This window comes from Biomphalaria glabrata, chromosome 12 (assembly GCF_947242115.1).
Source record: "Biomphalaria glabrata chromosome 12, xgBioGlab47.1, whole genome shotgun sequence".
In the NCBI taxonomy this organism is placed as follows: domain Eukaryota; kingdom Metazoa; phylum Mollusca; class Gastropoda; family Planorbidae; genus Biomphalaria; species Biomphalaria glabrata.
Window position 1 is genome coordinate 9655328 of NC_074722.1, and position 21874 is coordinate 9677201.

Below are 21874 nucleotides of genomic sequence, written 5' to 3' on the forward strand. Positions count from 1 at the left end.
GATTTGACTCCTTAGCTGGCTATAAGGGGGCACTGGGATTTGACTCCTTAGCTGGCTATAAGGAGGGCACTGGGATTTGACTCCTTAGCTGGCTATAAGGGGGCACTGGGATTTGACTCCTTAGCTGGCTATAAGGGGGGCACTGGGATTTGACTCCTTAGCTGGCTATAAGGGGGCACTGGGATTTGACTCCTTGGCTGACTATAGGGGGAGGGGGGCGCTGGGATTAGACTCCTTAGCTGGCTATAAGGGGGCACTGGGATTTGACTCCTTAGCTGGCTATAAGGCGGCACTGGGATTTGACTCCTTAGCTGGCTATAAGGGGGCACTGGGATTTGACTCATTAGCTGGCTATAAGGGGGCACTGGGATTTGACTCCTTGGCTGGCTATAAGGGGGCACTGGGATTTGACTCCTTAGCTGGCTATAAGGGGGCACTGGGATTTGACTCCTTAGCTGGCTATAAGGGGGCACTGGGATTTGACTCCTTAGCTGGCTATAAGGGGGCACTGGGATTTGACTCCTTAGCTGGCTATAAGGCGGCACTGGGATTTGACTCCTTAGCTGGCTATAAGGAGGCACTGGGATTAGACTCCTTGGCTGACTATAGGGGGGGGGGCGCTGGGATTAGACTCCTTAGCTGGCTATAAGGGGGCACTGGGATTTGACTCCTTAGCTGGTTATAAGGGGGCACTGGGATTTGACTCCTTAGCTGGCTATAAGGGGGCACTGGGATTAGACTCCTTGGCTGACAATGGGGAGGGGCGCTGGGATTAGACTCCTTAGCTGGCTATAAGGGGGCACTGGGATTTGACTCCTTAGCTGGCTATAAGGGGGCACTGGGATTAGACTCCTTGGCTGACTATAGGGGGGGGGGGGGCGCTGGGATTAGACTCCTTAGCTGGCTATAAGGGGGCACTGGGATTTGACTCCTTAGCTGGCTATAAGGGGGCACTGGGATTTGACTCCTTAGCTGGCTATAAGGGGGCACTGGGATTTGACTCATTAGCTGGCTATAAGGGGGCACTGGGATTTGACTCCTTGGCTGGCTATAAGGGGGCACTGGGATTTGACTCCTTAGCTGGCTATAAGGGGGCACTGGGATTTGACTCCTTAGCTGGCTATAAGGGGGCACTGGGATTTGACTCCTTAGCTGGCTATAAGGGGGCACTGGGATTTGACTCCTTAGCTGGCTATAAGGAGGCACTGGGATTAGACTCCTTGGCTGACTATAGGGGGGGGGCGCTGGGATTAGACTCCTTAGCTGGCTATAAGGGGGCACTGGGATTTGACTCCTTAGCTGGTTATAAGGGGGCACTGGGATTTGACTCCTTAGCTGGCTATAAGGGGGCACTGGGATTAGACTCCTTGGCTGACTATAGGGAGGGGCGCTGGGATTAGACTCCTTAGCTGGCTATAAGGGGGCACTGGGATTTGACTCCTTAGCTGGCTATAAGGGGGCACTGGGATTAGACTCCTTGGCTGACTATAAGGGGGGGGGCGCTGGGATTAGACTCCTTAGCTGGCTATAAGGGGGCACTGGGATTTGACTCCTTAGCTGGCTATAAGGGGGCACTGGGATTTGACTCCTTAGCTGGCTATAAGGGGGCACTGGGATTTGACTCCTTGGCTGGCTATAATGGGGCACTGGGATTTGACTCCTTAGCTGGCTATAAGGGGGCACTGGGATTTGACTCCTTAGCTGGCTATAAGGGGGCACTAGGATTAGACTCCTTAGCTGGCTATAAGGGGGCGCTGGGATTTGACCCCTTAGCTGGCTATAAGGGGGCACTGGGATTTGACTCCTTAGCTGGCTATAAGGGGGCACTGGGATTTGACTCCTTGGCTGGCTATAGGAGGGGGGGCGCTGGGATTTGACTCCTTAGGTGGCTATAGGGGGGGTGGTTGTTGGGATTTGACTCCTTAGGTGGCTATAGGGGGGGGGCGCTGGGATTTGACTCCTTAGCTGGCTATAAGGGGGCGCTGGGATTTGACCCCTTAGCTGGCTATAAGGGGGCACTGGGATTTGACTCCTTAGCTGGCTATAAGGCGGCACTGGGATTAGACTCCTTAGCTGGCTATAGGGGGGGGGTGGTTGCTGGGATTTGACTCCTTAGGTGGCTATAGGGGGGGGCGCTGGGATTTGACTCCTTAGCTGGCTATAAGGGGGGCACTGGGATTTGACTCCTTAGCTGGCTATAAGGGGGCACTGGGATTTGACTCCTTGGCTGACTATAGGGGGGGGGCGCTGGGATTAGACTCCTTAGCTGGCTATAAGGGGGCACTGGGATTTGACTCCTTAGCTGGCTATAAGGCGGCACTGGGATTTGACTCCTTAGCTGGCTATAAGGGGGCACTGGGATTTGACTCCTTAGCTGGCTATAAGGCGGCACTGGGATTTGACTCCTTAGCTGGCTATAAGGAGGCACTGGGATTAGACTCCTTGGCTGACTATAGGGGGGGGCGCTGGGATTAGACTCCTTAGCTGGCTATAAGGGGGCACTGGGATTTGACTCCTTAGCTGGTTATAAGGGGGCACTGGGATTTGACTCCTTAGCTGGCTATAAGGGGGCACTGGGATTAGACTCCTTGGCTGACTATAGGGAGGGGCGCTGGGATTAGACTCCTTAGCTGGCTATAAGGGGGCACTGGGATTTGACTCCTTAGCTGGCTATAAGGGGGCACTGGGATTAGACTCCTTGGCTGACTATAGGGGGGGGGCGCTGGGATTATACTCCTTAGCTGGCTATAAGGGGGCACTGGGATTTGACTTCTTAGCTGGCTATAAGGGGGCACTGGGATTTGACTCCTTAGCTGGCTATAAGGGGGCACTGGGATTTGACTCCTTGGCTGGCTATAAGGGGGCACTGGGATTTGACTCCTTAGCTGGCTATAAGGGGGCACTGGGATTTGACTCCTTAGCTGGCTATAAGGGGGCACTAGGATTAGACTCCTTAGCTGGCTATAAGGGGGCGCTGGGATTTGACCCCTTAGCTGGCTATAAGGGGGCATTGGGATTTGACTCCTTAGCTGGCTATAAGGGGGCACTGGGATTTGACTCCTTGGCTGGCTATAGGGGGGGGGCGCTGGGATTTGACTCCTTAGGTGGCTATAGGGGGGGGGGTGGTTGCTGGGATTTGACTCCTTAGGTGGCTATAGGGGGGGGCGCTGGGATTTGACTCCTTAGCTGGCTATAAGGGGGCGCTGGGATTTGACCCCTTAGCTGGCTATAAGGGGGCACTGGGATTTGACTCCTTAGCTGGCTATAAGGGGGCACTGGGATTTGACTCCTTAGCTGGCTATAAGGCGGCACTGGGATTAGACTCCTTAGCTGGCTATAGGGGGGGTGGTTGCTGGGATTTGACTCCTTAGGTGGCTATAGGGGGGGCGCTGGGATTTGACTCCTTAGCTGGGTATAAGGGGGCACTGGGATTAGACTCCTTAGCTGGCTATAGGGGGGGTGGTCGCTGGGATTTGACTCCTTGGCTGGCTATAGGGGGGGGGGGCGCTGGGATTAGACTCCTTAGCTGGCTATAGGGGGGGGGGGGCTGGGATTAGACTCCTTAGTTTGCTATAGGGGGGGGGTCGCTGGGATTTGACTCCTTAGCTGGCTATAGGGGGGGGGGGCGCTGGGATTACACTCCTTGGCTGGCTATAGGGAGGGCGCTGGGATTTGACTCCTTGGCTGGTTATAGGGGGGGGGGCGCTGGGATTTGACTCCTTAGCTTGCTATAGGGGGGGGGGAGGGGCGCTGGGACTATCTCTTTCGTCTGTGGAGGCGACATCACAAGAAATAGATGAGAGAACATAGTACAAGACAGATTCAATGATGCCACACAGTGCAGCAGGTCTAGAGAGACTACATTGACTTGCAGTACTACAGTGTCACACAATCCTTTATTTGGACAAAGTCCCCGCTACACTTCCAAGTCATCAACTTAAACAACTCTGGAGAAGAGTCAGTGTATACATTTAAAGAAAAAACACAAACAAAAGAAAAATGTCAGAGAACAAATCATGTTTATATTCAAATAAAAATGACACAATAATGTCGAGATGAATGCTGGCTGATGGGCCGGGAATACATTGAAGTGGACAATGATTCTGTCGACAAAATGTCTTCATCTGGACCTGACAACTCACAGCACAGTCAGATCACGTGCACTTGTACAGTCATACAAACTTTAAGTCACATGCAATGATTGTCATACAAACAACAAGCACACGTGCACTGACTGTCGTACAAACAGGCCCCAGTGCACTGGTAGATTATACAAAAAAAAACAACACTTTTATTTCTGCATTGCGTTTGTTCCTAGGCATTACACAGAACACACTACCTTGACACTGACACCTCACAAGTCTATAAAGCAAGACATAGAACACACTACCTTGACACTGACACCTCACAAGTCTATAAAGCAAGGACATAGAACACACTGTCATGTCACTGACACCTTACAAGTCTATAAAGCAAGGACACAGGACAAACTGCCTTGTCACTGACACACAGCCGAAAGTACGGAATGGCATTAAGTCATTCAGGGGACATAAATCTGCTTTGAACACCATAGTTGTTTTCTCCCCTGCTTCAAGCAATCACATTTATGACTCTTCTGGTTCACTGGGGTAGTTTTGATGGGACACTACCCACAACATGCCATCCCTGAACCCTAACACACACAGACAGGTATAGGTTTTGACCAGCCATCCCCTTTTACACAATACGTCTACAAGTCCCGGTTTGGTAGAAAGGCTAGACTACAATTTAACCAATAGGTAAATATCATTCTTTTTTTAAAACTAAAATCCAAGTAGCTACCACAATACAAATATTCTAAAGGCTACTACATCAATTTGATTAGTGTATAGAGCTCACTGTGAGTACATAGTAACAAGACAATGCTGATAAAATAAAAACAAAAAAAAAGTTCCTGTGGCTTATGAGTTATTTTTTAACTTGTTTAAAATACAAAACAATAAAAATACTTATATTACTTGTATAGAATAATCTCTCTGTTGAATGAACAGACATACATTGGGCCCCAGCAAAGATGGATGGGAGGGCACATAGCCCCCATTAAGTCCCTCCCTTCAAAGGACAATCTCACATAACCTCAAAAAGTCTATGCCTTTAAAAGACAAGTTCCCAAGACCTTCTAATACTTACTGCTTATCAACAGAGAATAATAGTCTTCAGACAAATTTCTAGTCTACGGTTCAGTTGACAATGTCCCTTAAAGTCGGTTGTCACATGACAATATATATATATATATATATATATATATATATATATATATATATATATATATATATATATATATATATATATATATATGATATGATATAAGCCTAATACAGTATGTCCAACATAACCACCAGGCACACTCCTTCAAGAAACACAATGGTACAATACATGTCAACACACAAGCAACAGATACGATTAAGTAAATAAAGGCAAGGCAACTAAAATACAGTTTCTTGCCAAGACATTGTGTAAATATAAATGACATGCTAATCAAATAATAATAATAATAATGGTCAATTATTACAATATAATAATAAGAAAAAAAAGGTATCATTACTTTGACCCAAGAAGGTCATGACCCAATTAGCTAATGTGCATGCTGATACATGGGTAGATAAATCATGAGGGAGGTCATTCTGGACACTCTCCATTCTTCACAGACCACTGGTCTAATGTGACCAACAGATAGTCATTGAAAGTATGTGTGTGATATGTCACAGTGACAAAAATTATCCTAGTTTAAAAAAAAAAGGTTAAGTTGAAAATCTCAATATGTTTCCATTTGTTCCTTAGCAAACAAATTCAATTCACATGACACTTGTGTGAATGTAGATACATAGTCAAATGTGTTTGACACTTGTGTGAATGTAGATACATAGTCAAATGAGTTTGACAATTGAGTGAATGTAGATACATAGTCAAATGAGTTTGACAATTGAGTGAATGTAGATACATATTCTCATGTGTTTGACAAGTGAGTGAATGTAGATACATAGTCTCATGTGTTTGACAAGTGAGTGAATGTAGATACATAGTCTCTCCTGTTTGACAATTGTGTGAATGTAGATACATAGTCTCTCCTGTTTGACACATACACAGTTGGGGAAAAGGGTGGGGGTGGGCTGCTGTCCTTTATGCCTTAACATTCTGCAGTAGAAACATCAAGTATCCAGAAGATGACTGTCCAGCTGTCCATATGGTCACAATGTCCAGCTAAGAAGTGTGGAACTTTAAGCTTCACCTGTTGAAGAACAAAACAATCTAGAGTTCAACAAAGTGCAACTCATTATCAAATATAGTTGGATGTGGAACTAGAAGATTACCCCTACTGTGAGATACTGGATTGATTTCCGGGTCTAAATGTAAGGTACACAGCTAAAGACACAAGAATGGTATTCAGATTTAAATGTAAGGTACACAGCTAAAGACACAGGAATGGTATCCAGATTTAAATGTAAGGTACGCAGCTAAAGACACTGGAATGGTATTCAGATTTAAATGTAAGGTACGCAGCTAAAGACACTGGAATAGTATCTAGATTTAAATGTAAGGTACACAGCTAAAGACACAGGAATGGTATTCAGATTTAAATGTAAGGTACACAGCTAAAGACACTGGAATGGTATTCAGATTTAAATGTAAGGTACACAGCTAAAGACACAGGAATGGTATCCAGATTTAAATGTAAGGTACGCAGCTAAAGACACTGGAATGGTATTCAGATTTAAATGTAAGGTACGCAGCTAAAGACACTGGAATAGTATCTAGATTTAAATGTAAGGTACACAGCTAAAGACACTGGAATAGTATCTAGATTTAAATGTAAGGTACACAGCTAAAGACACAGGAATGGTATCCAGATTGAAATGTAAGGTACGCAGCTAAAGACACTGGAATGGTATTCAGATTTAAATGTAAGGTACGCAGCTAAAGACACTGGAATAGTATCTAGATTTAAATGTAAGGTACGCAGCTAAAGACACTGGAATGGTATTCAGATTTAAATGTAAGGTACACAGCTAAAGACACAAGAATGGTATCCAGATTTAAATGTAAGGTACGCAGCTAAAGACACTGGAATGGTATTCAGATTTAAATGTAAGGTACGCAGCTAAAGACACTGGAATAGTATCTAGATTTAAATGTAAGGTACGCAGCTAAAGACACTGGAATGGTATTCAGATTTAAATGTAAGGTACGCAGCTAAAGACACTGGAATAGTATCTAGATTTAAATGTAAGATACACAGTGTCCAATTCTCCAGGATGTCATTACGTCAGATACTCGAGAGTCATCGGACCGGCACTGGACATGTTTATCCAGTGAGTAAATAAGGAAGGCGGTATTGATCAGTATACAGTAGTGTGTGCGTGTGTGAACAGTGAAGTGTTGTGTCCCTTGAATATCGATTTATTGATGAACATCTGAGTGGCAAGGAAGGGAAGAGTGAGCATTAAACACACACACGCGTGCGTGAGTGTGTGTGTATGTGATTTGCTGCTAAGTTGTGAAATGGAACGTGCGTCGCTACAAATAATAGAAATGCACAATCCACCCAGAAGCATTGTCTTTTGATTCACTATCCACCCAGAAGCATTGTCTTTTGATTCACTATCCACCCAGAAGCATTGTCTTTTGATTCACTATCCACCCAGAAGCATTGTCTTTTGATTCACTATCCACCCAGAAGCATTGTCTTTTGATTCACTATCCACCCAGAAGCATTGTCTTTTGATTCACTATCCACCCAGAAGCATTGTCTTTTGATTCACTATCCTCCCAGAAGCATTTTCTTTTGATTCACTATCCACACAGAAGCATTGTCTTTTGATTCACTATCCAACCAGAAGCATTGTCTTTTGATTCACTATCCACACAGAAGCATTGTCTTTTGATTCACTATCCACCCAGAAGCATTGTCTTTTGATTCACTATCCACCCAGAAGCATTGTCTTTTGATTCACTATCCACCCAGAAGCATTGTCTTTTGATTCACTATCCACCCAGAAGCATTGTCTTTTGATTCACTATCCACCCAGAAGCATTGTCTTTTGATTCACTATCCAACCAGAAGCATTGTCTTTTGATTCACTATCCACACAGAAGCATTGTCTTTTGATTCACTATCCACCCAGAAGCATTGTCTTTTGATTCACTATCCACCCAGAAGCATTGTCTTTTGATTCACTATCCACCCAGAAGCATTGTCTTTTGATTCACTATCCTCCCAGAAGCATTTTCTTTTGATTCACTATCCACACAGAAGCATTGTCTTTTGATTCACTATCCAACCAGAAGCATTGTCTTTTGATTCACTATCCACCCAGAAGCATTGTCTTTTGATCCACTATCCACCCAGAAGCATTGTCTTTTGATTCACTATCCACCCAGAAGAATAGGCTTTTACCTTTGAATAGAGTTTCAAAGAACGGCCTGGTACACAAAATTACGCCCCCCATTCTCTACGTCAGAATTAATTTGTTACATTAAGAGTAGTTTTGTGTTTTTTGGTGTGTACAATAAAATGTGAAGTGCCGATGGTGAAAAAAAAAAAGCAGTCAAATTAATATCAATTAGAAGAAACCTTTTCTAGTGATTTAAAATAGTTTTTAATTGGTCATACTATACATGCCAAATAGACACGAGTACGCCTCTGCTTCATTCACCTTAGTCAACTATTGCTTCATTCACCTTAGTCAACTATTGCTTCATTCACCTTAGTCAACGATGACATTTGTTATCAAGCCGTAAACACAAAAATGTTATAATTGGGTATTTTTGTTATTTTTCCAAAGTAAACTAATCTTGTCAACAGTGCCACCTCTCGTCCTGCAGAAGTCAAATCTTGTACTAAGTGACCCAGCCGATGTAAACAGTGCCTGTAAAGTAACGACACTGGTAGCAATAAAAAGTAATCTCCAAGTGACGTCTGCTAAACCCGGCTGCAGTTGTTTCCCCTGGTAAGAGGAGGTAATCCCTTGGTAAAGTTCAAAGCGAGGCAATCTATATTTCTCGTCTGGCGAGAGTTTCAATCATGAAAATGTTATTTGAAGGACTTATCAGAAATGTCAGAGAAACTTAAACTTTATATCCAGGAGATGACTTACTCAAGGGAGCTCATCTTTCTATGTCATTGTTGGAATACTAATTAAAGAATGAAACCGAAATTCGTAGTTTAAAAAATAGGGAATTGTTGATCATAGTCTGTTGGTTCATCAAACTATTACTATTTAGTTACATTGGAAACGTAGAATCAAGATTGCATTATGAATTAGTCACATAATATTTGACCTGAACAACTACTCTATTTATCCACTGTTTCGTACTAGGCAGAGTTGTTCCCCCCTTTCCGAAAAAACGTTTCTCGTAAAATCAGAAAAAGAGGTCAATATTTATTTGAATAACTTTTATTTACACCATTGGTCAAGTAAAAAAAGTAACGTTCCCCTTTCAGACCTTGTGATCTATGGGGCAGATGTTTCTGTGGCCCACGGGTTAATGAGCGTGTCATGTGGCCAGCACAACGACCTTCCGGTTTTACTTTTTCCCCAACTAATGTCAGGTATCCATTAGAGCGAGGTGGACTCAAAGGCGCCTTAAAGATCCCAAAATAAAAAATCCCAGTATTCAATAGGAGTCACTGGCTCGAGGCGGTGCCAAAGACTATTTCATGAAGAGCTTACATTTTTAGGGGGTTAGAAAAACATATGCACTCAGTAGAAAACCAGTCAAAGTAGAAAACAACCAGCCAATCAATGATCTAGTGTGCCACGACAATCGTATTATGATAGCGCTGATGTATGGTGGCCCATAGGTAAAGGCCTCGGTTCCAAGCGTATTGAGTTTGAATCCAGATAAAAGCTGGGATTTTAATTCAGTTTCTTTTATTTTTCAGGGCGTCCCTCAGACCACCCAGGTCTAAGAGGTACTTGACATTAGTTGGGGATGGGGCTGTAAAGGTCGCAGTGTTAGTCACGTGATATCCTCGTTAACCGTGGGCCAAAAACAGATGAGGTTTACGAGAGGAGAAAAAAAAACAACACCCACACGAGCGCATTTAAAAGCCAAACACTACCAAAGTCTTAAGTCGGACACAAAAAAAAAGGAGCAAATTGTTTGGTTGAAGGAGCTAAAAGTTGCTAAATATCTAAACACTTGGTTCGTTGTTTTCTCCTGGAAGTATTTTATTTATTTAAGTTCCGGGTCATGTGACTTTGAACTGTATCACGTGTACTGTCTGCATGCTGTTTGGTTCACTCACTACACAGCAACTCAATAAGGAAACTTCACTTATTGTTTAGCAACCAACAGCAATCAACTTGTTATGGAGTGGTAAGTGTGTATTGCTGATGTAACCATAAGGAAAGAAGGGCGGATGTTTTGGTTGTATAAGGCTGAAGAGTTTTCTGATGGAACAACGAGCTGGTCTGTCGTAATTTAAGTTAATACACAGTGGAGTGAAAGTTGAAGCGAGAGACGCGTGACAGCAGACGTGTATTTGAAGTGAATTAAATCTTGTTTCAATTATTACCAGTTCATTAGTGAGAGAAAGCATGGGCCTCAGCTCTTGAAGAAAAGCGTGCCATACGAAAAATGGCCAGTTCCTCTACACCAAAGCGAACACCATATTGGCCTGCAATATATGTGGACGGGAGTGTGTCTCCAAAATAGGGCTCCACAGCCATATGAAAAAGTGTTCGAGATGAACCATAGTCGTTCTACGACTGAAGGAGGCCACTGATGATGATGAGTGCTCCCACATACATCTGCACTGAGGTCGAAAGCTGGGTATATTTATTAATACAAGTTTTATTCAGTGTTTTTTTTTTAATGTTTGTTAAGTTTTATTTCAAGTTCTACATAATACGCCCTACATCCGGTTTATTCGTACGAGTTGTTTGGAGCTACAAACCAACGACCCAGTCTCAACATTACAAAATCCTCACTGACTAGTTAACAACATTTCACATGTTCTACCATCTCGGTGCTGTTAAAGTTTCATTGTCCTCTCAAAATCCCCCCTCCCCCCCCCCCCCGGACATCGGTCTGAAGTGGGAGGGGAAGAGGGCTCTATTGCGCGAGTGTCCACACAGTACAATTAGGTACATTACACTAACGCGAGAGCGGGAGAGATGAGACACCAGGCTGACTTAACCCCCCCTGCGGGCCACGCGAAGCTTCCCATCGATCTCCAGTCAGCTGATGTGAATAGTGCAGCAAGACCAAAGCTGCATCCAGACATTGTTAGAGGGGGACCACCGCGATATTTTTTTCCTCTTTATTTATCCTTAAAAAAAAAAACAACGTCCAGGCAGACAGATTTATCTTCCCCTTATTCAAATCTCCATGGCGAGACGTTATTGTTTTCTTAAGTTTTCTACTCGGAACTTTTGTATTCCTAGCCAGATGGAGAGCTCCGCTAGTACCATTGATTGCTGGGGCAATACACTTGGGGGGGGGGGGGGATTTGTGTATTTGTCTATACGGGACAAGATCTAAACAAGTCTCAAATATGCTCTGGCTTTATAGTGCTTCCACTCACAGACAGAAGCTGACAGATCAGATATGAACTACAACAGCACCCAGATTGAGCAAAGCTGTAGCGTTTGACTAGAGAACGAGTTCAAACACGAAGCACTTAGTCCCGCTGTTATTCTATATGTAATTATCAAATCAACATTGACTAAGATTGCTTTATAGATTCACATTGGAAATTTGATGTGATTCCAAGGCAAAGGATGAGATTAAATCCTAGTGTACTTCCAAGAGAGTGTTAAATGACAGGCCTGAGATAAAGCCAAGACCTTTCTCCACCATTGTTGAAACATTACATTATATACTTGAACATAAATCTACTTTTATATTTCACTTCAGAGCAGACTACTTGATATTCACATCAGTCTTCCTCTTTCCTACGAGTAAAGGAGAGAGGGGAATAGTGGAGAGAGGGGGAGATGGTGTGCTCTAGTCACTAGTGCCACTCCATTTGGCATCGTCTCCCCCATCCCTCTCTAATAAACTCGGTTCTCACCCTCACCTCTCCCCCCGCCACGTGTATCTATAAATAGCATATCCGGGTCAACCTGCAATTTCATTTCTAAGAACGAGCACTCCAAGAGCTTGAAACATAATTCTATTCCGTGCGGTACTATGAAGTGTTGTCATACAAACAGCAACAATCATATCTTTTTTTTAAATGAATTTATTTTGTTGGGGGAAGGGGGGTTAGTAAAGTGGAACAATGGGCAATACAAGAAAAGCAACCCCAAAAAAAATGTGATATTAATAGGTAAACTGTAAAAAAGTACTTCACAACCTAACTCATATTGAGTGACATTGGATCAATGTTATGACATTCATCTCCACATTAATTTCTAATAAATATAGAATATCTGGATAATTCCAGCATCGCCTACGTGATTATAGGAGAATGTGTTAGCCACTGACCTGATGAAGTACTTATAAAAATTTAAGGTTTAAAAAAGTCTATAGCTGAAATTTGTAGTGAAGGACCTAATTCTCTACACAAGACTTATCTCCCCTTAGTTTAGTATGTTTATATATAGAATAAAAATAATAAATTACGACTAATTGATTAACAACTTGGTTAATTTTTCGACTGATTCCTGTGTTGTCAAACAACAATGAATAATTGTGAAAAGTTTAAACTTAATCCGAGAATGGGTAGTGGGAAAACTAACGTGTGCAATATGCCCCCCCCCCAAACAGAGTGAGTTAAAATAAAATCGATGAGTGCTTTTAGTTGTTTGTATTCATGTCACAAACTTTTACAAATGTCGTAAGCGAGCACGAAAGGTTGACCAATACAGTTGGGCTGGTCATAGGTCATTAACCGCCCACTGTTAAAGAGAAGCGTGGCCGAGTGGAATAACCCTCCTAGCTAGCAAGAGGGGCTAGAGCTCGAATCCCGATGCTGATCAGAACATTTGCATTCGACTCTCGAGATTGTTGTGTTGGTGTGAACCCATGTTATCCCAGATACCCCTCCGCGAGTGGGCAATATGTGAATATGAATGCACAGTCTGACTAAATAGTCTCACTTCAAGGGTTGAAGTGCAATAAAAGTGTCACGTACAAGATGAACAGACATCTCAGTTCTCTTTAAGACTTCCTCGGCCTTTTGGCAGTACTAAATGTCTGGATATGAAAATGACTCATAAGGGGAAAAACATCAGATGCCATGGACATGATCGCCCTAATTTGAATGTTCCTTCCTTTTTTTTTTTACACTCTGCCCCCCCCCCCTCCTTTTTCCAATCCCAGCTTTTACAAATGTCCCTTCAAGAACATATGAGTGATGAACAGTCCGTACACTTCCTCCTACAATTCGCTAGGCAAAACTCTAAACATACGAGGATCAAACACAAGCAGGCGTCCTTACACCCGCACTACTCTGTTAAAACCGCACTACCAGAACCGATCACTCCAAACAGAATGAAAATGTTTTTTTTTGTTTTTTTCATTCTGCTCTCTCCTTTGCCCCCCAAATGACACACAACAAAGCGAACACGTGTAGCCCCCACAGTGTTTACACTTAATTACACACATAACACAAGGGGAACACAACTCTCCCTCTCTCTCTCTCTCATTCTACAGGCAGACGTTTTCACGTCACGCGTTTATTGACCAATCAATAGCGAGACAATTATTTCCTCTCCGCACCGCCGGTGGTGCGTCCATTGACTCCTTACCGCCCACTGAGCTATAAAACCAAGGATCACGGGGAATAAATGCCCCAACAGCTACCTAAAGACATAGATCTAGTAGCCAACATTTTAATTCGGCCTGTCAAGCAATATGGGGATAACCATCTATTATCATTATAACAATATAAAACAAAACATTTTTTAATTACAAATATTTTTTTTAAAATAGTAGCTATGAGAAATTCGAATAAATTTGAAATATATTAAATGTCAATATATATTATATTTTACATTATAAGCAATTTTTATAACTTTGTCAGGAAAATATTTATATTATAGATAAAGAAATGAGAGATAAGGAATTAGTATAAAACAAGAGAAGACTGGGGTGCGGTGGCAGAGTGGTAAAAGCGCTTGGCTTGGGAACCAAGTAGTCTTGAGTTTGAATACAGGTGAAGAATAGTATTTTAAATTTTGGGATCTTTAGTTGGGGAAAAGTAAAGGTGGTTGGTCGTTGTGCTGTCCACAGGACACCCTCATTAACCGACACTCTCATTAACCGACACTCTCATTAACCGACACCCTCATTAACCGTGGGCTACAGAAACAGATATGACATTGACATCATCTGCCCCATAGATGAGGGAATGTTACTTTGTTTCTTTCTAAGACATGTTTTTATTCTCATGTTACAAAAAAAAAAAAAAAAAGGAGACTAAATAAAATGACCCTGTAGTCAGATGGCATAAGACTCCAGAGGACATTACAGCAATCACCCTAAACCTTGGAACTGCCCACGTCACTCCCTTACAGCTTAGTAATGGTCCTCCATTAGAATTAAAAGTATGCAAGGGGAGCTTAATTAATTAACAGAAGGACGTCAGCAGTGGAGTTCAAGCTCCACACAATCTCAACGGCAAGTGAGTTATTACATTTCAAAACCTTTGGTGGATTAATGAGGGGTATCATCACTGAGGTCAGAGGTTAAGGAAAATTGCAATAAGTTGCTGTGAAGACCAGACTGTGACCTACACATTTGCACCAAAAATGATGACAAACATTTGACCAAACAGAATGACAAACATTTTACTAACATGATGCCAATCTTCACAAATTATGCCACAGACTCGCAACGCAAAATAAAAGTAGGGTTAGTGCTAGACTTGAAGTTTCTAAAACTAAACCAAATAATAGTGCTGTGCTGAGACAATTGATGAATGTTGTAGACAATCCCAGGTCTTTTCTAAGGATATATAACAACACTAAATAGAAATGAGCAGACAGTCAATTCAGTGTTGAGTTCTTTCAGAAAATAGTTTTTTTTTTTAATTACATTGAATAATTGTGTGTTGAAGAAACTTATTATTTTTGTTGCAACTTGGGTTTAAGTTAGATGAATTAAAGTCAGTTAAAGACAGAAGGTTTTGGAAAGAAGATTTCCCTGCAGGACTGGATTTACACTTGTTAAGCTTTTTGAGATAAGTGACCCCACCCCCCCTTTTTTTTTGTAATCAACATAAGGCAATGTAGTCCTTTGCTTTTTCTTCTAACAATATTTGTGGGTGAGGCCCTAAGCTCTACTTGATGTTACCTATATTTAAATCCAGTACTTCCATTAGGTGCTCTGCAAACACATTTAAGCTAGAGAAGATTCAAACTCAGGACCCTTGATCATCAGCCAAGTGGTTCTAGCCACTCAGCCACATATTTATTGCTGAATTCCAACATATTTTTTAATCACTTGCTTGCACTCAAGTGAGGAACACACTCCAAGAAAAGTGGCTCATGGGGACATTCCTACTAAATGCAACACAAAGGAAGCCATTGCTAGCTGGATGGAATTTGAACTTAGAACCTTCAACTTGGTAGCTGAGTGATCTGCCACTCAAGTCATCCCTAGTTATTAACATTGCTATAAACTTAAACTGACTTACTGTGATTGACTTGCTGGCCATTGGTCAAGGCTCCTGTCCTGTGTGCGCTGCTACCTTTCTTGTGATTGACCTGGTAGTCATTCAAGTCATCGCTATCAGACATGTCATCATCATCACTGAGAAATACAAAAGAGATTTCAAATGATGAAACTAGTTTCATCATAAAAATACATTTCCTCAGTGAGACTTAAAGCAGGTCAAATCAAGCTCACTTTTGTCAATAGGTTTTGAGGGCGTTGTAGGGCCAGTACTTTGACTAACTGAAATAACAAGTCCATTACATCTCACATTAAAAGATTGAAAACTAGCACGGTCACTCCACTATCTTGCTAAAACACACACACACTCATAACTACCATTGTAGCACAATAAATATCTATTGTGCTATAAAGTAATCCCAACACACCATGTGTTCAGGCCAGAAGTTAGGACACACACAGTTACAATGGTTAGTGAATGACAACTTGAAATGTTCCTAAAAACCTGTCATTTAGGTTTGTTCTCTTCAAAAAAAAATTTGTTAGCTTGAAGATCTAAATTCATAGTATAACACTAAGTGAACAAATCATTATTGTGGTCCGGGTGAAATCAACTTCATTCTATTGAAGGACCACTCCTTAATGCACCATAGCAACAGAGTTAAGAACATTGCCATCAATTTGAAGCACAACTTGTTAGACTTAAACCAAGGTTAGAAGCAGAAGTCACACAAGATCATTATTTTGTTTTAATAGCAACAAGGGAAACTAATCCTTCAGTATTCACAGATATGGCTAAATTTGTTGGGTCTAGTCCCCTTAAATAATTGTTTATGCTATTTCTCCACCACCCATTCTCCGATCAAGTTGGTACTTTAAACAATTATTTATAGTACCTAACAAAACAATAAATCCACAAACAAAAAATGCTCAATTAGTCAATTAATTATTGGTAATTAATTATTTTGTTTGATATTAAATAAGGTAGACTTGTCTGAATGCTCTTCCCTTATAGATAAGCTTTGTCTGTTTTTTTTTAAAAAGAATTTTTTATTTTTATTTTGCTAGTTAGTAAACTAGAAATGACTTGTTTGTTCCAAGAGACTGCTGAAGAAGTTGAACTAGAAATGACTTGTAGATTTCAGTTTCAATGTTCAATTAGGAATGGCTTTAAAATTCTAGAAAATTATTAATCAGTTTCTGATTGTTGAACCACAAGTGACAGTGTCGTACCTGTCAGACATCAAGGCATCACTGTCACTGTCAAGGTCATCCTCCAGTGCTGCTTGGAGGTCTGTGATTCTTTTTAGTGCCAGTTTTAAGTCAGACTGATGATGTTCATGCTCTGCTTCTAACTCTTCCACACGGCTCTCCTGTAGACAGAAATGAATAAAGTGTCAACAAAAAACTCTCCTGTATAGAGAAATGAAAAAAGTGTCAACAAAAAACTCTCCTGTATATTTACAATGTTATACATTATATACATACAATAAAAGATACAATCCACTATCATTTTTAGCATGATGGGATAGAGGCATGCCATTGGCTTTCAGACAAATAGTTCATGAGACTATGGACTTATTTTTTGTAGTTAAAAACAAGGGGACACACTAACCACAGCACTAAAGCAAACTGAATCAAAGTAATATTCAGGACCAATCAACATGACCTTTCATCAAGTTGGGACTGACAAGTGACACACGACACAACAAGTTGGCACTAGAGGTCTGGCATAATGGGACAATTAACGTCAGGAGCTAACATTTAGACCTGCTGGAATTTGAACTGTCCACCTTCCAAAGCACTCCAGTACTGAGTGAACTTATGGCACTTAGTTGCATTGTTCCATCATCTCTTAGTCTCTTGACTAGAACACAAAAGACAATCAGTGAGAAAAGTCTAGTCCACCAGTGAGATAAGTCTAGTCCACCAGTGAGATAAGTCCACCAGTGAGATAAGTCTAGTCCACCAGTGAGATAAGTCTAGTCCACCAGTGAGAAAAGTCTAGTCCACCAGTGAGATAAGTCTAGTCCACCAGTGAGAAAAGTCTAGTCCACCAGTGAGATAAGTCTAGTCCACCAGTTAGATAAGTCCACCAGTGAGATAAGTCTAGTCCACCAGTGAGATAAGTCTAGTCCACCAGTGAGAAAAGTCTAGTCCACCAGTGAGATAAGTCTAGTCCACCAGTGAGAAAAGTCTAGTCCACCAGTGAGAAAAGTCTAGTCTACCAGTGAGAAAAGTCTAGTCCACCAGTGAGGTAAGTCTAGTCCACCAGTGAAATAAGTCATTCACAACAGAGTAAATCTAGATAAGTCTAGTCCACCAGTGAGATAAGTCTAGTCTACCAGTGAGAAAAGTCTAGTCCACCAGTGAGAAAAGTCTAGTCCACCAGTGAAATAAGTCTAGTCCACCAGTGAAATAAGTCTAGTCCACCAGTGAGAAAAGTCTAGCCCACCAGTGAGAAAAGTCTAGTCCACCAGTGAGAACGTCTAGTCCACCAGTGAGATAAGTCTAGTCCACCAGTGAGATAAGTCTAGTTCACCAGTGAGAAAAGTCTAGTTCACCAGTGAGAAAAGTCTAGTCCACCAGTGAGATAAGTCTAGTCCACCAGTGAGATAAGTCTAGTCCACCAGTGAGATAAGTCTAGTCCACCAGTGAGAACGTCTAGTCCACCAGTGAGAAAAGTCTAGTCCACCAGTGAGATAAGTCTAGTCCACCAGTGAGAAAAGTCTAGTCCATCAGTGAGAACGTCTAGTCCACCAGTGAGAAAAGTCTAGTCCACCAGTGAGATAAGTCTAGTCCACCAGTGAGATAAGTCTAGTCCACCAGTGAGAAAAGTCTAGTCCACCAGTGAGATAAGTCTAGTCCACCAGTGAGAAAAGACTAGTCCATCAGTGAGATAAGTCTAGTCCATCAGTGAGATAAGTCATTCCCAACAGAGTAAATCTAGATAAGTCTAGTCCACCAGTGAGATAAGTCTAGTCCACTACTGAGATAAGTCTATCATATCTCTACTAGATGTCTAACAGAGCAACAACAACACAAACTCCTAGTGTGGACACATCCAAGGCTGAGTCAAGTTGCTGTGTATCTTCAAGGAGAAAGTCTGTCACATGAGCAAAAAGTTCACACATGTAGCAGTGGAGCCAGGAAAAAAAAATGTTTTTTTTCAAAGTGAGGTGATTTTTTTTCTCTTTTATAAATGTCTTTTGGGGAGTAAAGTTTTAGATGCTATACAATTTTTTAAAGTGTTTTTATATCTTCATCAAGGCTTGAAAAATATTCTCACTTAATTAGTTGGGTTTTTTTTTTTTTTACTTCTATTCTTGCAAATTCATTTCACTGAACCATTTATTTCTTATGACATGGAAATGTAAAAAAAAAAAGAAATTGAAATTTAATTAGTTCTTAATTTACATATTCTTTAAAAATTTGACACTTGAATGAATAGCTTTTTAAAAAAGTATAGGACCAGTTTATAATAGTTAAAGAATTAATGCTAAGATTTGTGTGTTTTTTTTTAAAAGAGCACAATCTGTCAAGAGGTCACAAGGTGCAGATGACTGCCTGGTCATATTATCTCAATGGTCCCTGGTTCAAACCTAGCTCACTGCCACCATCCTTTGTGAGGTTGGGCTAGGATGTAATGATCTTTGATTCAGAAGAAATAGCTTTAAACCAAAAGAAATTCAGACTGCCCCAATATTTTATGTTTTCAACTCCCCTTCCAATAAATATATAGATTTAAGCTATGCCATTGTCTCTGACAATGAATCTAATCCCATGACATTTTTTCCCCTTTGTAAATCAAGTTCTATTCAGCTACACTTGATTTGATATTTAAATCAGATTAACTCATTCAATGATTTTGTTGATTCAAATTTTCAAGAGTAGCTTTTAGGAAGCCCTCCATCATTTTCCCTGATCTTAAGAATTCAAAGTAGCCAAGATAAAAGGAGATGCTATAGATTCCCAGAATCCACCATAAAAAAAAAGCAACAGAAAGCAACAGGTTTCAAAATCTTGACTTAAAAAGAGGATGTAATTGGTTCCCAGTATCCAAGATAAAAAGTTACTAAAATCTGAGATGATGAGAGAATGCAGTAACTTCTCTTCTAAAATGAAGAATGGAGGCAGTGAATCCCAGAATATGAAATATTAATACATAAGATGCACAGGTTTTGAGAATCTGAGATGAAAAGAGAGGGTACTGGATCCCAGAATCTGAGATGAAAAGAGAGGGTACAGGATCCCAGAAACTGAGACTAAAAGAGAATGCAGATTACAAGAGGATAAGCCTCTTCACAAACCACTTACCATTTCTTTTTTCTTCTGTGAAGCCTCCAGCTCTCGCTTCTGTACTTCGGCAAACTCTTCCCTCAAATCTCTTAATTGTTTCTGTACTCTCTTGTTGGCCTCGTCGGCTGACATCTTTGCCAGGTTCAGGTCTTCTTTCTCAGTGGTTAGCCGTTCAATTTGTTCTTTAAGACGACTTACTTGGTTCTGTTAAAAAAATAAATTTAAAATACATTAAGAAACAATACAAAAAATTGTATTGTCTCTACTACCAGAGTAACAGGAAGGCGAAACATATTCCATATCTTGGAGTATCTCTTCTAAATCATGAACATTAAAATGAAAACCCTGAAAACTTATGAACTATTTTTCAGTAAGGTAGTTGGTTCAAAAAGGAGATTTTAGTGAAAGACTCTTTGAAAGGAGAACTCACATCACTATGTTAGAAACAAATACATTTACATTTACAGCTTTGTTTCCAACATGCACAAATACTCCCCCACCCCACCATGTTAATATAAAGAGAAGAGACATTCATAAATAAAAGCTTGAAGAATTGAATGAAGTCAGAAGAACACAACTGAGATTTGTTGCTGCCTCTTCTTTCACTCAGGCTGACAGTGACAAAGACTAACAAAAATGTACTGTGGCTGACAGTGACAAAGACTAGTTTCTTCTTCTGTCTCTTTTATGTTGGAGTGTTCAGATGACTAGTTTTATACTAAGATGAACTGTGCAGTGGTTTTCCAAATCAGACAGCTCTCCATATAGTTTTTGTTCTATAGGGGGTGGGGGGTTTGGGGCCACTGTTTTGTCCAGGTCTCTCGGTAGGGTATGCATCTTTGAAGGAAATGGTAGTGTCTGCATGATGCTCCACAAGGGCAAAATTCACTAAACCCTACTTTTAGCTTCCGGAACATTTGTCTTGTGTCATTCTGTTGTGTCTCATTCTGTTGTGTCTAATTCTGATGTGTCTCATTCTGAGATGAAATATATATTGATTTAGTAGCATTGTAGCTACTCCAGAGCTCCTGATTCTGCACTGTGGCTGACTTGAGAGGTCCCCAGTTGAAATGGACTTTTCTAGACTTTCCAGGCCATTCAATTAGTATCCTCAGTTTCCTGGGGTAATGGGTATTTAGAAAAGAGTTGACTAATTCCTTGAACTCATTCTGATTTGTTTTGTCATGTTTTGGATACCGTCACTATTGAGAGCTTAGTTCCCAGGGTGGCAGTACATTATGCTGACTAGTCGATTCAATAGTTGATTCAATAGTTATGTTTTCTAACTGATATTCCTTTTTGAAGTTCAGAGATTCACAAAGACTAACAAAAATGTGTTCATATTGCCCCCCCCACCCCACCCCAAAAAACCCAACAGTTTTCTGTATGCTATTGTGCAGACAAGTGTGTAATATAACTTACACCTCAGTAAATGCTTTGAGAAACTGACTAAGACATTGACAGCTAACTAAATGTTTATCTTTCCTAACTCTTTGCATATGAATATAATTTATTTGTTCCACAGACTTGTATTCTCATCCAACCAATCCTTGCCTAAGTCATTGATAACGAGCCTAAGTATGAAGGTATACCTCTAATCTCTGTCTTGTGGTCACTTCCAATTCAAGGCGGTTCTCAACATCCCTGACCTTGGTCTCTAGCCTCTCCACTTTATGTTTGTCCACCATGGTCTCATCATAGGACTGGACACGTGACTGAAGGTCAGACACCTGGACAGATAAAACAAATCAATAGTTTGATCATTGATTCAGTGACTCATGATTGTATTGACCTAGAAAAGATTTAAGTCAAAGAAACAAAAAAATCCAAAAACAACAATAATAAAACTCATTAGGGAAAATAAAAACATGTGAAGCCAACGCTCCATTTTGAGATAAATGGATTACTTTATGAAGGAATGACCTCTTAATTATTAAAGATTGAATGTACTCCTAACAAGCAGATTGAG

The 21874-nt window shown here is 41.0% G+C and overlaps 1 protein-coding gene across 8 annotated transcripts in view; it reads right to left on the bottom strand.

The window, feature by feature from the left end:
- Positions 1–4002: 4002 nt before the first annotated feature.
- The window catches only part of LOC106070298 (unconventional myosin-XVIIIa-like), an 86900-nt gene continuing 69028 nt past the window's right edge, over positions 4003–21874 (bottom strand). For all 8 annotated transcript variants that reach the window (XM_056005196.1, XM_056005195.1, XM_056005198.1 and 5 more), the window contains 5 exons: positions 21498–21635; positions 19924–20109; positions 16840–16979; positions 15629–15744; positions 4003–6268 (listed from right to left, as the gene is read on the bottom strand). In XM_056005196.1, coding sequence (XP_055861171.1) covers positions 6258–6268; positions 15629–15744; positions 16840–16979; positions 19924–20109; positions 21498–21635 — 591 coding nt within the window. In that variant the 3' untranslated portion in view covers positions 4003–6257. The remainder of the gene's footprint in view (positions 6269–15628; positions 15745–16839; positions 16980–19923; positions 20110–21497; positions 21636–21874) is intronic.